Source organism: Vombatus ursinus, unplaced genomic scaffold (assembly GCF_900497805.2).
Source record: "Vombatus ursinus unplaced genomic scaffold, bare-nosed wombat genome assembly UNPS02009205.1, whole genome shotgun sequence".
Lineage (NCBI taxonomy): Eukaryota > Metazoa > Chordata > Mammalia > Diprotodontia > Vombatidae > Vombatus > Vombatus ursinus.
Genome location: NW_020948983.1, coordinates 48,633,200 through 48,647,084, shown reverse-complemented (window position 1 = coordinate 48,647,084; position 13,885 = coordinate 48,633,200). Strand labels below are relative to the sequence as shown.

The 13,885-nt window shown below is 36.3% G+C and overlaps 1 protein-coding gene across 1 annotated transcript in view; it reads left to right on the top strand.

Moving 5' to 3' along the window:
- The window catches only part of GTF2A2 (general transcription factor IIA subunit 2), a 14,837-nt gene extending 1,529 nt beyond the window's left edge, over window positions 1-13,308 (top strand). The window contains exons 2-5 of the mRNA XM_027851844.1: window positions 3,803-3,952; window positions 6,686-6,790; window positions 10,495-10,621; window positions 13,014-13,308. Coding sequence (XP_027707645.1) covers window positions 3,881-3,952; window positions 6,686-6,790; window positions 10,495-10,621; window positions 13,014-13,039 — 330 coding nt within the window. The 5' untranslated portion in view covers window positions 3,803-3,880 and the 3' untranslated portion in view covers window positions 13,040-13,308. The remainder of the gene's footprint in view (window positions 1-3,802; window positions 3,953-6,685; window positions 6,791-10,494; window positions 10,622-13,013) is intronic.
- The last annotated feature ends 577 nt before the right edge of the window (window positions 13,309-13,885 follow it).

Genomic DNA, 13,885 nt, shown 5'->3' with positions numbered 1-13,885 from the left:
TAGCTGTCTCTGACTCTAAGCCAAATACTAAATTTATTAGGGAGGAGTAAGACTGAACTAGAGAGCTACATGTAAGGCGCCAGGCAAGATAAGGTGAACTCTAAAGACAGAGAGTTTATTGATGAGTGACAGTAGGAGGAGAATCATGGAGAAAATAGAAGGAGAGTAGCAGCATGGAACAAAGACTATGCCAGCTTTTCTCCTAGCCCTATATATCTGTAGTGTGAGAGAAGCTCCAGCTGGCCTTGGAAAGGGTGCCAATAAATATCCCACAAGGTAGAAAAAACAAGAGGAAGAAATCCCACATGAAGTGGAATTTGTTAAAGTAAGGATCTAGAAGGCAGAGTGAAAAGGTTAAACAATAGAAGGACTGGGAAGCTGCTAGAATAATTTCTAGGTATGTTTTTGCATGTTCCCTTATTAATTCCCTTGTATTAACAACTCCCTTGTAAACTTACAGTCTTAGCTGCTGGGCCACTGAGGATTGAGTTGCCAGGGATCACACAATTAGTATATGGCAGAGGCAAGATTTGAACCCCAACCTTAGGGATTCTAACAGTGCAGCATTTCATTTCAGCAAATTCTCTCAAAAGAATATAGGTATTAAAAAGATGGGTCTTTGTTTCAAGAATTTGGGGTCATTAAAAATATTTTAACTTTCCAGATGCAGTCCAGTCCTCTCCCCTCCTCTATTCTTGGCTCAGCTGCGTTTCCATCTGAAATGTCTGTCCAAGATAGCGTTCTTATGCACCAGTTCAATGAGCTGTCCATCAGCTGCATACTATAGTCTGAACAACAGGCGTTTTTTATTCACTTGTTTTTTTCCCAGGTCAGATAGGCACAATTTTTAAGAGATCATTGATGTCATTTAGGAAGCTCCACAATTTAGGAGGCCTTTTGTTATTTCCAAAGCTTGATGTAGTAGGCACAATGTCATTTACAAAGAACATGTGGAACATCTCACCATATATAGGGACTTCATTTTCCAATTTGGACTTTGTACTAAACATTTTTAATAAAGCAAACATCTTTGACATTTCTCCATGTTATATGTCTTGTTTAATATTTTAAATTAGAAGTTCATAGAATGAAGTTATGTCTTTTTTTAAGAAATCTTGACTGGGGTACTCTCTTGCCTGGCAAACGGGCTGCTACCCTTTGGGGTGCCATGGCTATTAAGTTCTTTTACTAGGTCTGTTTTCCAACGCTTGTGGATAGGCCCTAACTCCTCATCTGGGAAACCTACACCACAAAGAACTGTCAGTACAGGTGGTGAAGGAGAGTGGAGATCAACAAGAATGGCACTCACCAGCCTGTGTCTCCCTCCTACCCACTCCTGCTCCCCCATCCAAATATTAATCTTTCCCAGCCTTTATCTTCCATTGCTCACCCTTTTCACTCTGCCTTCTAGATCCTTACTTTATTTTAACAAATTCCATTTCATCTGGGATTTCTTCCTCTTGTTTTTTCTACCTTGTGGGATATTTATTGGCACCCTTTCCAAGGCCAGCTGGAGCTTCTCTCACACTACAGATACATAGGGCTAGGAGAAAAGCTGGCATAGTCTTTGTTCCATGCTGCTACTCTCCTTCTGTTTTCTCCATGATTCTCCTCCTACTGTCACTCATCAATAAACTCTCTGTCTTTAGAGTTCACTTTATCTTGCCTGGTGCCTTATATGTAGATCTCTAGTTCAGTCTTTCTCCTCCCTAATAAATTTAGTATTTGGCTTAGAGTCAGAGACAGCTAACTGACACAGTGGATAGAGTGCTAGGCCTGCAGTCAGGAAGACCTGAGTTCAAATCCATCCTCAGACACTTCCTAACTCAATGAGTCTGGGTACATCATTTAATATCTTTCAGCCTCAGTTTTCTCGATTGTAAAAAGTGAGTATAATAGTAGCACCTACTTCTCAGGGTAGTTGTGAGGATCTAATGAGATAATTTTTGTGAGGTATTTAGCACAGTCTAGCAAATAGTAGGCACTCAATAAATTCTTATTCCATTTGAGTCATCTTTTCTATCCTAAACTCTTCCCAGTCAAAAAACCCTAGGATCCCAGATCCTCTTCTTCCTTAGCTCCCATAATCTAGGTTACCTCAATACCTTCCTTCCACCCCTACCCCACAGTTTGCTTCAGTGCTAGAATAATTTCTAGGCGTGATTCTGCATAGTCCTCAAAAATGACTCAAAGCTTTTAAACACATCACGTTTTTACTTATCTCAATTCAGTTTCCCATTCAACATGAGTTTTGTAGGCTTCCTGTGTGCTTGACAGTGGCTCTCAGACTCCTCTGTGTCATGTTATTTGTAATGTGTCCCCTCTACCCACACTCCCTGAGTTAAATTTAAAATTTGGAGCAGGAGATGGTGTGGCAAAATGGAGAAAGAACTGGACATGGAATCAGGAGCCTTGAGTTTGAAACCTGCATTTATTACTTTTGTGATTTTTGGGTGAGTCATACTCTTAAAGCCTCAGTTACCTCTGTAAAGTTAGTTTGTTTAAACCTGACATCCATGATCCTTTCCAGCTCTAAATCTGATGAAATGCTTAAAAAAACTTACCAAAACTCAATAACATATTTTTTTTTGTGAGATGAAATTATCTTTTTTTTCCTTTTTTTATTTCCACATTAGTCATGTTGTAAGGAAGAAGTAGAACCAATAGGAGGAACCACAACAAAGAGGAAACAAAACAGAAGAAAAAAAAGAACAAATAGTATGCTTCAATCTACATTCAAACTCCATAGTTCTTTCTCTGGGTGTAGATAGCCTTTTCCATCATGAGATTTTTGGAGATGTCTTAGATCCTTGCATTGCTGAGAAGGGCTCAGTCTATCAAAATTAGTTATCGAGCAGCGTGGCTGTTACTGTGTACACATTCTCCTGGTTCTGCTCACTTCTTCACTCAGCATTAGTTTGTACAAGTCTTTCCAGGTTTTTCTGAAGTCTGCTTGCTCATCATTTCTTATAGCACAATAGTATTCCATTACATTCATACACCACAACTTGTTCAACCATTCTCCGGTTGATGGGCATCCGCTTAATTTCCAATTCTTTGCCACCACAGAAAGAGCTGCTATAAATATTTTTGTATATGTGGGTCTTTTTCCCGTTTTTATGATCTCTTTGGGATGCAGCCCTAGAAGTGCTATGACTGGGTTATTTTTTTTAGCCATTTTTATAGCCCTTTGGGCATAGGATGACATATTTCAACAAACATTTAGGTAACCAGTATATCTGAAGCATAAGGTCTTTGTATCTTTAGTGCCTTCGATGTAGTGAGTACTTTATTGAAATGTATACTGTTTATTATTTGTGGTGTTTGGTTCTGTTTAATTTTTTTCCCTTTGAAACTGTCCTATAATTTTACTGGTGTGTGGAACTCCTGATGTGTAGGTGCTGGGCAGAATGGCAAATGCCTGTGATCTTTGCTTTTTGCTAGGGGAGTCTGAAGCTGGTAGATTACATGACCTGTAGGTGTTCTGACCTCCAGTAGGGCTAAAGTTGATCCAGTGTCCACATGAAGTCCAGTACAAAAATGTGGGGGGAGGGTTGTGGCTGGGACCAGGCTGCCTAAGGAGCAGCAAACCCGGCCAGGCCAGGGCTTCTGTGGCTGATCAGCAGTAGGATTAGCTGGTGAGTAGCCACAACCTGGGCAAGATAAAGAGACCAGTGTCAGAGGTACTCTTGGACCCAAAGTCTCATGATCTGATACTTGCTTGTAATTCTCTAAGCTATGCTATTTCATTGTTACATGTCTTATATTCTTCATAATTAATGCTAATTTTTATGTTCTTTAGGACATCCATGAAAACCTGAAATCTGTGGGCAGTTTCACAGCTGGATGATAAGAAAAACTGAACTTTTCTTCTTAAGCCATGGCATATCAATTATATAGAAATACCACTCTGGGAAATAGCCTTCAGGAAAGCCTAGATGAGCTCATACAGGTGAGAAACAAGTATGGAACACTTTTATTTAGATAGTTTTACATCATCTCATCCCATTGGCAAAGCACCTGGCACAGCTTTATCTAGACAAGTCAGTAGGTTCAGTATTTTAACGCATCTTTGATCTCACTGATGTGGGTATTCCCTCAAGCTATGCTAGTCCTAACCCATCCATGTCTTTCTATCCTGTAAAATTCTTGTCCTCCCTAAATCTTGCAAAGAGAGTTGACCTCATGTATAGAGTTCTTCCTGTGAAATTTTTTTCACATTCTGTAGGTACCAAGTACCTACATGGACCATCCAACAGTTAACCTGGGCTTTCGTTACAAGATTAGTACATCTCCTTTTCTAGCCATACATGTAGATGATGCCTTTTATTCCATTTTTTGCATGCAAGTTGTCCCTGTAACACTTCAGCTTTGTATCACCAACTATGTCAGTAGGATTGATTTAATAGATAGCTAGAGTGCTTGACTTTGAGTCAGGAAGACCTAAATTCAGATCTTGCCTTAGATGTTTACTAGTAAGCTTTGTGACCCTGGGCAAGTCACTTCACCTTCCTGGGCTTCAGTTTCCTCATCTGTAAAATGAAAGGGTTAGACTCAGTCTAGATGATACAGACATGATAAACTATATGTTCTTTATGTACTTCAGACTTTATTTGGGGTTTTGATGCAAGCTAATCAAATGTTAGCCTCAATTTCATCTGTAACTTACTGAAGTGAATTTGCAGATAGTACCAAATGGGAGTAACTCAATTTAGAGCAAATGTCACTGAAAAATTTGGTATAAATCAGATTTACAGAGCTGAATTATAGTGGATGTTTTAAAACCATAAACTGTTGAAGGTGAAGCTTCCTATGGAATTTTTTTCATTTAAAGGAATCCCCATGGAATCCCTGAGATGAACAGTCATACCCTGACATAATCTTTTTTTTATGAATCTGAAAGTCCCTAAGTTATGTACATCCTTTAAGTGATATGTACATAGAATCACTGTCATAGAATCATAGGATTAGCAGTAATATTAGAGATACATAATCTTCTTAAGAAGTTAAATAATTTACGTAAGCTGCCAGTGGCAGACAGAAGACTAGAACCTGGATATTCTAATTCCCTCACTTGGTGACCTCAGCAACTCCCATGAATTTAATTATCATCACTGTGCAGACAGCTCTTAGGTGATTACAGCCCTAGTCTCTCTCATGAGCTCCAGTCATATCACCTGTTGCTGATTGGACGTTTCAAACTGGATGACCCATAAATATTTGAAACATATAAAACTAGACTCATTATCTTTCCTCTTGCACCCCCTCTCTTCAGAAATTCCCTGCATCTATTGAAGACACCACCATCCTTCTAGTTACTGAGCTTCTCAGCCTCATGGTGATTGTTAACTTTTCACTTCCCCACCCCACGTATTGATTCTATTACGAGATCTTGTTATTTCTACCTCCATAACTTTCGGTCCCCTTCTTTTCATACAGCCCTTATCACCTCTAGCCTGGACTATTGCAGTATACTACTCAGTCATAGGATCATAGATCTAGAAACTATAAGGGACTCCAGGGCCATCTAATTTAGTTCAGCAAAACCACCTCATTCGCCTTTTTTATAGATGAGGAAACTGAAAGTCAGGGAACTTCAGTGATTCGCCCAAGTTCACACAAGTAGTAAGTATCAGAAGTAGGATTTGAATCTGGGTCCTCTTACTCTAGAATCAGTTCCCCTTTCAGTGTATCACATCTTCCCCTCTAATATATTCTCCACACAGTTGGTAATTTTATTTTCCTGAAGTCCAGGTCTGACTGTAACACTCTACTAACCCCCCATAGACTGTTGCCTCTAGGATCAAGTATGAACTCCTCTGTTTGATATTACATCCCTTCACAACTTGATCCTCGTGTCCCTTTCCAACTTTCTTATATATTACTCCCCCTCTTTGGCAATGTCAAATCGTAAAGTCAGTTTGCAAGTCAAGTTTGCCTTGTTACTGTTTCTCCTGCACATCATTACATTTCCCACCTCCACGCTTTTCCTTTGGCTGTCCCCATTGGTTAGAATGTGCTCCTCTTCATCTCCACCTTTTAAAATCTCTAGTCACTTCAGAAGTCATCTCAGCTACCCCCTTCAGCCTTCCCTGACTCCCCCTTCCCCAGCTTTCCAACTACTGATGTCTTCCCTCTCAAAAGCATTCTGTCTTTTTAAAAATATATAGCTTGTCTTCCCTGATAGAATGTAAGCTCCTTGAGGGCAGTAACTTCGATTTTTGTCTTTGTATCTTCGTCATCTAACACATAATAACCACGTAATAAATGCTTTTTGATTGATTTCCAGTACACAACATGTGTATGACAATATTGACAACTAAACATGATAGTTGGGAAATTAATGATGTGAATTAGAAAAAATTTGAGGAAAGGAGAGCCAGGGAAAATTTTTGTATTTATAACCTTGTGTGTTTTCTTCTCAAATCAATAATTGGATCCAGATGTCTATATTTTGTCAGAAGATAAATACACAATTATTCTCAAATTCACTTTTTTTCTTAACTATTGTCATGGAAATGAGAAACTTAAATGTACTTGGGGTGGTGGTCAGGAGGGACAGTGGGAGGCTGTCACTGTAGTTGAATTTTTGGCTTGCTTCACAAAAGCCTTGAGCATTAATTGCTATACTTTGATTTATTTGGAGTCCATAATGAAGGAAATGAATTGTGGCCTTTTTACTTAGTCTCAACAGATCACCCCCCAGCTTGCCCTTCAAGTCCTACTTCAGTTTGACAAGGCTATAAATTCAGCATTGGCTCAGCGAGTCAGGAACAGAGTCAATTTCAGGGTAAGGATACTTATCTAAACCTAGACTCTTGTACACTGTTACACGGAGTATTTTTAAGGCCCTTACACGCTTATGTATCCATAGTAAGGATAGAATGGTGGCTATATAACATTTTGAAGCCTCTTGTGTAACACCTCGAAATATTTCAAGGTGCAGTTCTTTTAGGCCTTGTTCTGTGTGTGGCAAGGCCACATTGTCTTTTTGTAGCTGAGTTACCATTTGCCCAGAAACCTTGCAATGGCTGCAGAATCAAAGCTACTTCATGTTTAATTAAGAAAAAAAATTGTAATTCTCAAACATCTATACTATGTATTACAAGAGGGCTGACAGTCACACTGTGGCTTCTAGAAACTGCTATTTTTTTCTGGATTCCTTTCTCACCTAACTTGTGGGGCCCAGACAGATGATAGTGGTGGCCCTCTTTAATCAGTTTAGTTCTATCCAATCTTTTATACTGATGTTAACATGTTAAGAGTATAGATTACTTACAACTGAATAGAGATGGTTCTATTCATTTTGACTGGATTCAAAATGAACACATGGGGAAATATTTCTTCATTTTACTACAATGTAATATTGTCAAAGCAGTATATTGAATAGTATTGATAGATAAAACTAATATGACTTTATAGAATTTGCTTATCTATTAGGTTTAAATATCCTTTATCTGTATTTTACCTAATTGTCTTAATTGTGGTTATGCTGTTATAAAGGGTAAATAATTTGTCATTTCCTAGCCCATTAAATGAAGAGGTGCTAAGCATATCAGCTTACATACAGATATTCAGTAAATATTTGTTGATGATGAAAGCATGCCAAGTTAGCCCCCCCATATGAATGTTATCCTAAAAGCTACATATGTGTTGTGTGAATGTAAATATGTCACTATAACAAGGATCTTTGTTTTCTTCAGTATGGTCATATGCAGATCACAAATTGTTGATAACTTAGTTGATAAGTTTTAGGGTATTACTTGAAGCTTGGAGACGTTATTAAGTCCTTATAAGTATTCCTTGTGACCAGCTAAGTGGATCACAGAGAAAGTGAAATAAAATATCCACCTTATAGCTAACGTTGATGTGGCACTTTAAAAGATCCCAAAGCACTTTCCCATCTCTTACCTCATTTGAGTCTCACAACAACCCTGTGCAGACTTAAGTACCACAGATATCATGACCTCTGTTTTATAAGTGGGGAAACTGAGGCTCAGAGAGATTAAGTCACTGGCCTATGGTCACTCAAGCAGTAAGTGTCACAAAGGGGTTGAACCTGTGTCTTCCTTGGTTCCCATACTGCTATACCACACTGCCTCTCAGTCTCACTTGGTGGCTCCACAAGCACAGAGAAGGTAAATCTAAAATGATTGTGTTCTTCTGGCCACAAACTTGATCAATTTTGAGTTCAGGGTATTTACATACATGCCTCTGTCACCTCTGGTGGGGAGACAGGTAGAGGTGACATTGGTGTCTAGGTAATTTCATCAATTTCAATCATTATTGTTAAAATTCCACTTTACCACCTAGTATGTTGTTAGCTATATGTAAGCATAGCTTTTCTGTTTCAGTACTTTTGACTAGAGTTCAAGCCATTTTGGAAAAAAAATTAGCCTTCAGTTTTATTAATTTTCATGAATGAAATCATTTGGCTGTTAGAACAGGGTTGGTTTTATTCCTTTTGAATTAGAGTTCATTTTCATAATTTACATGTCAAAATTGCTGAAAGTGGGTACTCTAAGGTGAAATCTTTTTTACCAAGTGCCTGGAACTGAACTGTTGTTTTTTAGAGAAAAAAAAATTTGATGTGATAACAATACTTTAGTGTCCTGCCTTTGAACAAAACCACTGCAATGCCTTGTAAAAATGTTGTGTCAGTAGATAAAATTAAAGGAGTGATTGTTTTTATGTATTAACACTGCTTTAAAAATTATCCATTAAAATTATTTAAAAGTTAAGAAAGTACTTAATGTTCAGATTAAACCCAACTTGTATTAGGACATTTAAAAGGGGAAGAATTGTGAATATGTACAGATTGGTGTACTAAAAATCGCAGAATGTTTCCTAAGTATTCACTCTTCTGAAATTTTGAATAAGGGTTCATAATCCTTGTTGCAGTTCCCCTTCAAAACTTCCAACTATAGTTCCTTAAAGTCTTTACTAAGATTTCTTTTCACACTCAGCCCAGTTACATATCTAACTTTCAATTTAAAAAAAATGTTTCTTGTATTATAATTATGCCAGCTGCCTTAGAAAGTGGAGTCACTGAATGTTAAATTTTCCCTGGAAAATACAGTCTGAGAATTTATTTCAGTCACAAAAATGAAAAGTCAAAATTTGTCAAGTTAAATGCAAGGTATGATTGTTTTCACATAATAGCACCTTGCTTCAAAAATTGTCTACTAAAATCTTTTAAATATTAAAAAAAATATTGTAATGATGAAATTAAGTACAACTTATATAAGACATTAAAAAAGCAATAATTGCCTACTCTCTGCAAGGCACTGTGTCAGGTGCATTTTGATCTGACTCACCACATTCAGATTAACTCTTATTTCTATTAGAACCTATCCCTCCTTTGCAGAAGCCCGGTGCATACAATTTAAATTTGTAGTCTTAGGTAAAGTGTGTGACTAAGTGCTTAGGTGAACTTACACGTTTCAGCCACATGAGGGCATTCAAGATACACATTTAAATCTAGTACTCTTTAAGTGTTGTCTACACTTAGTATTTTGGAACTTTACAATTCTGCTACTTCATGTCCTTGAATTTTAGCTGGCAGCTTTTAATAATTGACACAATTTTTTGTTTTATATCTAACTGAATTAAATTGCTATGAAATGTTCTTGCCATAGTTCTACTTTTTCCTTCTCTATTCCATTCTGCATTGATTCTCAGGTTTTTATGTAGGTATAGATTCCTTTCCAGAAAGTAGAATTGTAAGGAACTGTTTACTCTGAGTACTACATTAATTATTAACAATTTCAGTATCAAACAAAGATGTGCTACTAGTGACTAAAATAAGAAGTTAAAGATCCTTCTAGTTGGGCTAAACTTCTAGCCCAAAAAGGTCAATCCATTTGGAAGAACAGACACAAAGAGGATTATAGGACTAAAGGGAATTCCGATCTTTCTCCACCCCTAATTCACTAAATCCCCAAGTACCGTTGTTTTCTTCTCTACCCCTACAACTAAAATGTGATGGATCAGTCAGAATGGAATCAGGTGGGATAAGTGCATCGGGTCAGTGGTTGGCTGAGTCTTAATGGTCTCCTAAAGGTGTCTACAAGTTAGAAAATATTTAAACCCCTGTTCTTGAGGACTAGGTTTCGGAACAATTAACATTGTTTAATGGACCTTTATCTGAAGTTTAAAAAAAGAAGTACATACTAAACATGAAAGGTCATCAGTTAATGTTTAGTTTGTTAAAGACACTTAACTTTATCTTTTAAGAATCCTATTGGTCTGAATATAAGCTATACCCTAAAGTAAAATTTCTTTAAGAAGATTTATATATGTGTATATATATCATGCATGATTAGATACAGTTATAAGCTATACTCCAGTTTCTTACAAGTTGGATTGGAGGGAAAAGGGTGGCTTTATATTTGAACCATTCGGGTACTGACTCTTTTGTTAATTTTGTCTGTATGGCCTTTGTGAAAGAAAGGTGAATCTTTTCATGGTGAATGTAAATGTTTTCTTTTAAAGGGCTCTCTAAATACGTACAGATTCTGCGATAATGTATGGACTTTTGTACTGAATGATGTTGAATTCAGAGAGGTGACAGAACTTATTAAAGTGGATAAAGTGAAAATTGTCGCCTGTGATGGTAAAAGTAAGTGTTCAGACATCTTAAACCCTTCCATATTTTATCTGTAATAACTAACTTATTGATGTTGTATTTCATGTATGTCTTTAGAAAAACACTGTTGCTCAAAAAAAAAATCCAGCTTGCTCTTTATCACGCATACTGTGGCAGTTATCTGTCCAGAAAAGAATGGGGGAAGTAATGAACGTATAATGCATTCAGTGTTCAGAGATGAAATGTTTAGTCTTCACTATAACTGAGCCTTCAGTCTATTCAGCCCACATTGTAAATATCTGTATTGTACTTCACCAAAAATCCTTTGTATCTATTTTAGGTAGTTATTTTTTACATGAATCACATTATTGTCACTGATTCTGTTTATGCTTCAGTTCCAGTGACTTCTTTTATCTTGTTTATGTTTTCTATACGACAATATATTTTTCGGAGTTGGTGATACTCCCTTGTATAAAAGGAAAGCCGTTGAATTGCAAATATGGTTTCCTTTTATAAATGGTTGTTAATGGCCATTGAGCCCATAAATCAGGAAAGAGAAAGATCAATGACAGTTGGTTAGAACCAAGTAATTACTATATTGCTGTAAAATTCCCTGTCTAATAAAAGGTGCTTATTTAATCTGTTCCTTCATTATAGATTTACTCCCATTAGTACACTTAGTAATTAAGTGTTCCATGGGTTGTAGTGCTTTACCTTACATTCTCCTATTAGTTATTTTCCCTATCTTATTGTACTCATTATTTATTTTTATTTGTCTGAATCTTTTGGGTATAGGGAGAGAGGAGCTAAAGTGTGACTCATAATTTTATTGCAAAGACTGTGGCCTTCCTGTAAGTACATAATTGACTAGCAGAAGGAAGAGAGGAATAAACTTACAGTCTTCAAGGAACAGATTACTTCCCGAGGTCTTTGACCTCAGCAGCATTATAGGAAAGAACATTTATGTTCTTTCACTGCAACAGTCATAGGAGCAGGTAGCTTTCCTTTAATATCTGGTTTTTATGTCCTTGACATGTAGGTGTTCTAAGAAACAGTTTTGCTTTGGTAATAATATTTTTACAATTTGTTTTTTATTCCTTGTATTACTTTGATGACACACATTGGCACCTCAATAGAACGTAGAATTTTTAAGGGTAGAGAATGTTAGGGTTTTAAGGGTAGAGTCTCATACACTAACATAACCCCTGAGGATCTTTCTGTTAACATATAACAGTATAATGAAGTGATATTAATAATGATCGTAAGTACTCAAGAAAAGATTAAGTTTTGATTAACATAGTTTTTTTTTAAGAAGGTAAGGAAGTATGTGATACATTTTGGAAAGAATTCCATCCAAATTAATCAAATAAAAACAGGTTAGTGTTTTTAATTCTCTTACGTAGAACACTTTTTTCCTTGACAAAGCAAGATAAATGAAACATTACTGTGAAATAAATCTCCATTAAAAAAAATCTGGCTAAAAGAAAAATATATCACTCCTGCTCAGAAACCTTTAATTACCCCGAATAAAGTCTCAGTTCCTTAGCTTGACATTCTGTCTCCACAATCTGATTCCAACCTACCTTTCTAGAATAAGGCCTCCCAGTTACACCCTCTTAAGTTTTAACTACACTCTTTTTGCCTGTCATGTTCTAATTCATACCTTCATGATGCTATTCTCCTGTATCCCTGCATTTACAAAGACTTCCCTGACTTTTTGCAGCTCAAAGTGATCTTTCCTTCTTCAAATCTCTCAGCACTTTTGTCTATTCCTTGACTATGTACTATTCCTTTTTCAGTTTGTATTAAAGTTATTTGTGTTCTCCCCTACTAGTAGTCTGTGCTAGTCTGTAAGCTCCCTCATGACCAGAATGGTCACTCATGCTAATATTCCCAGTGTCTTGCACAAAAGAGGTGCTTAATAAATATTAATTGAGTTGTTAGCAGACTTATTTTTTTAATATAAATGAAAAGGTAAATGTTGATCTTATATATCTATATCTGTAGATAATGTGTGTGTCTGTATATGTCTGTGTGTGTGTGTATCTTCTAATCTGGACCATTATATCTTAATAGAATTTACCCCGAATTATAGCCTTTTGTGGTAAAAAAAAAAATGTGGGGAAGAGAACCTAAAAAACATAAATAGTACACAGTTTTGGAAGGAGAATGTAAAAGAACTTGTTCTTCACAAATGCAGAATTACTATTCACTGAAATGTTCACATCAGACCTCATTTAAATCCTTTTGTCCACCTCTAGAAGTGAATGTTGTTTTTGACAAAATGTAGAAATCATTTCTTACTGCTTTGAGGCGTTTTTCCTTAATAGCACTTGTAACATGAAAATCAAGTTGCTCTGTTAATTCCTATTCTAAAAATAATTGTATTTGTACTTTCTACCCCAACCCTCTCTGTTTTTTTTAGACACTGGCTCCAATACTGCAGAATGAATAGAAAAATGGTTTGTCTGTGCCATTTTCTGATAATATGCAGCACTTGTGAAGAGAAGCAAGGAAGAGACTGTTTAATTTATTCTAGCAATGCAGATATGACTACACTGTGCTAGACTATCTCTGAGAATGCTAGTAGAAAGCATATTTCTGTAGTGTTTTACATCACCTTTATTATATAGCATGAAGAAAAATACCTTTTTTAAATGACAAATCAAAATTTGTTGCCTTCTTATGAACATTCTTTAATAAACTTATTTAAAAACTCAGTGTGAAATAGTAATTACTAAAGATGTTGATATAGTAATTGAAAGTTAATGGGCAGATAAACATTCTGAAATGATATTACGGATATATTACATTGCAATTCTCTTCAGTGTTCTCCTAGCTTTATACCTTTGAACTTCTTTTGAAAACCTCTGTATTAATGTAATTAAGTATGGGTAGAATTTAAAGTAAAATTCATTTTAATTCTGGAGAAAATTCTTTTTCTCTCCAAAAGTACACAGGTTGGTTCAACCTGCTGGTAAAATGTTACTGTTTAACAAAGTAAAACTTGATATGAGAAATGTTTATATTGTCAGATGACATCTAGACCAAACATTAAAATAACCTCTAACGGTATTAAATAGCTGCAACATTAATAGAAAACTAGAAATGAAGTCTGCTGTATCGATTTTTACCGGTCATACCTTGCTGATAATTTGCAACAGATATCTTACTATTGATCAATTGTAGTCTATATTTATGGTTGCTGACTCAGCTAGGTGACTCAGTAGATAGAATGCTGGGCCTGGAATCAGGAAAACCTGAGTTCAAATTCACCCTTAGACACCTAGTAGCTGT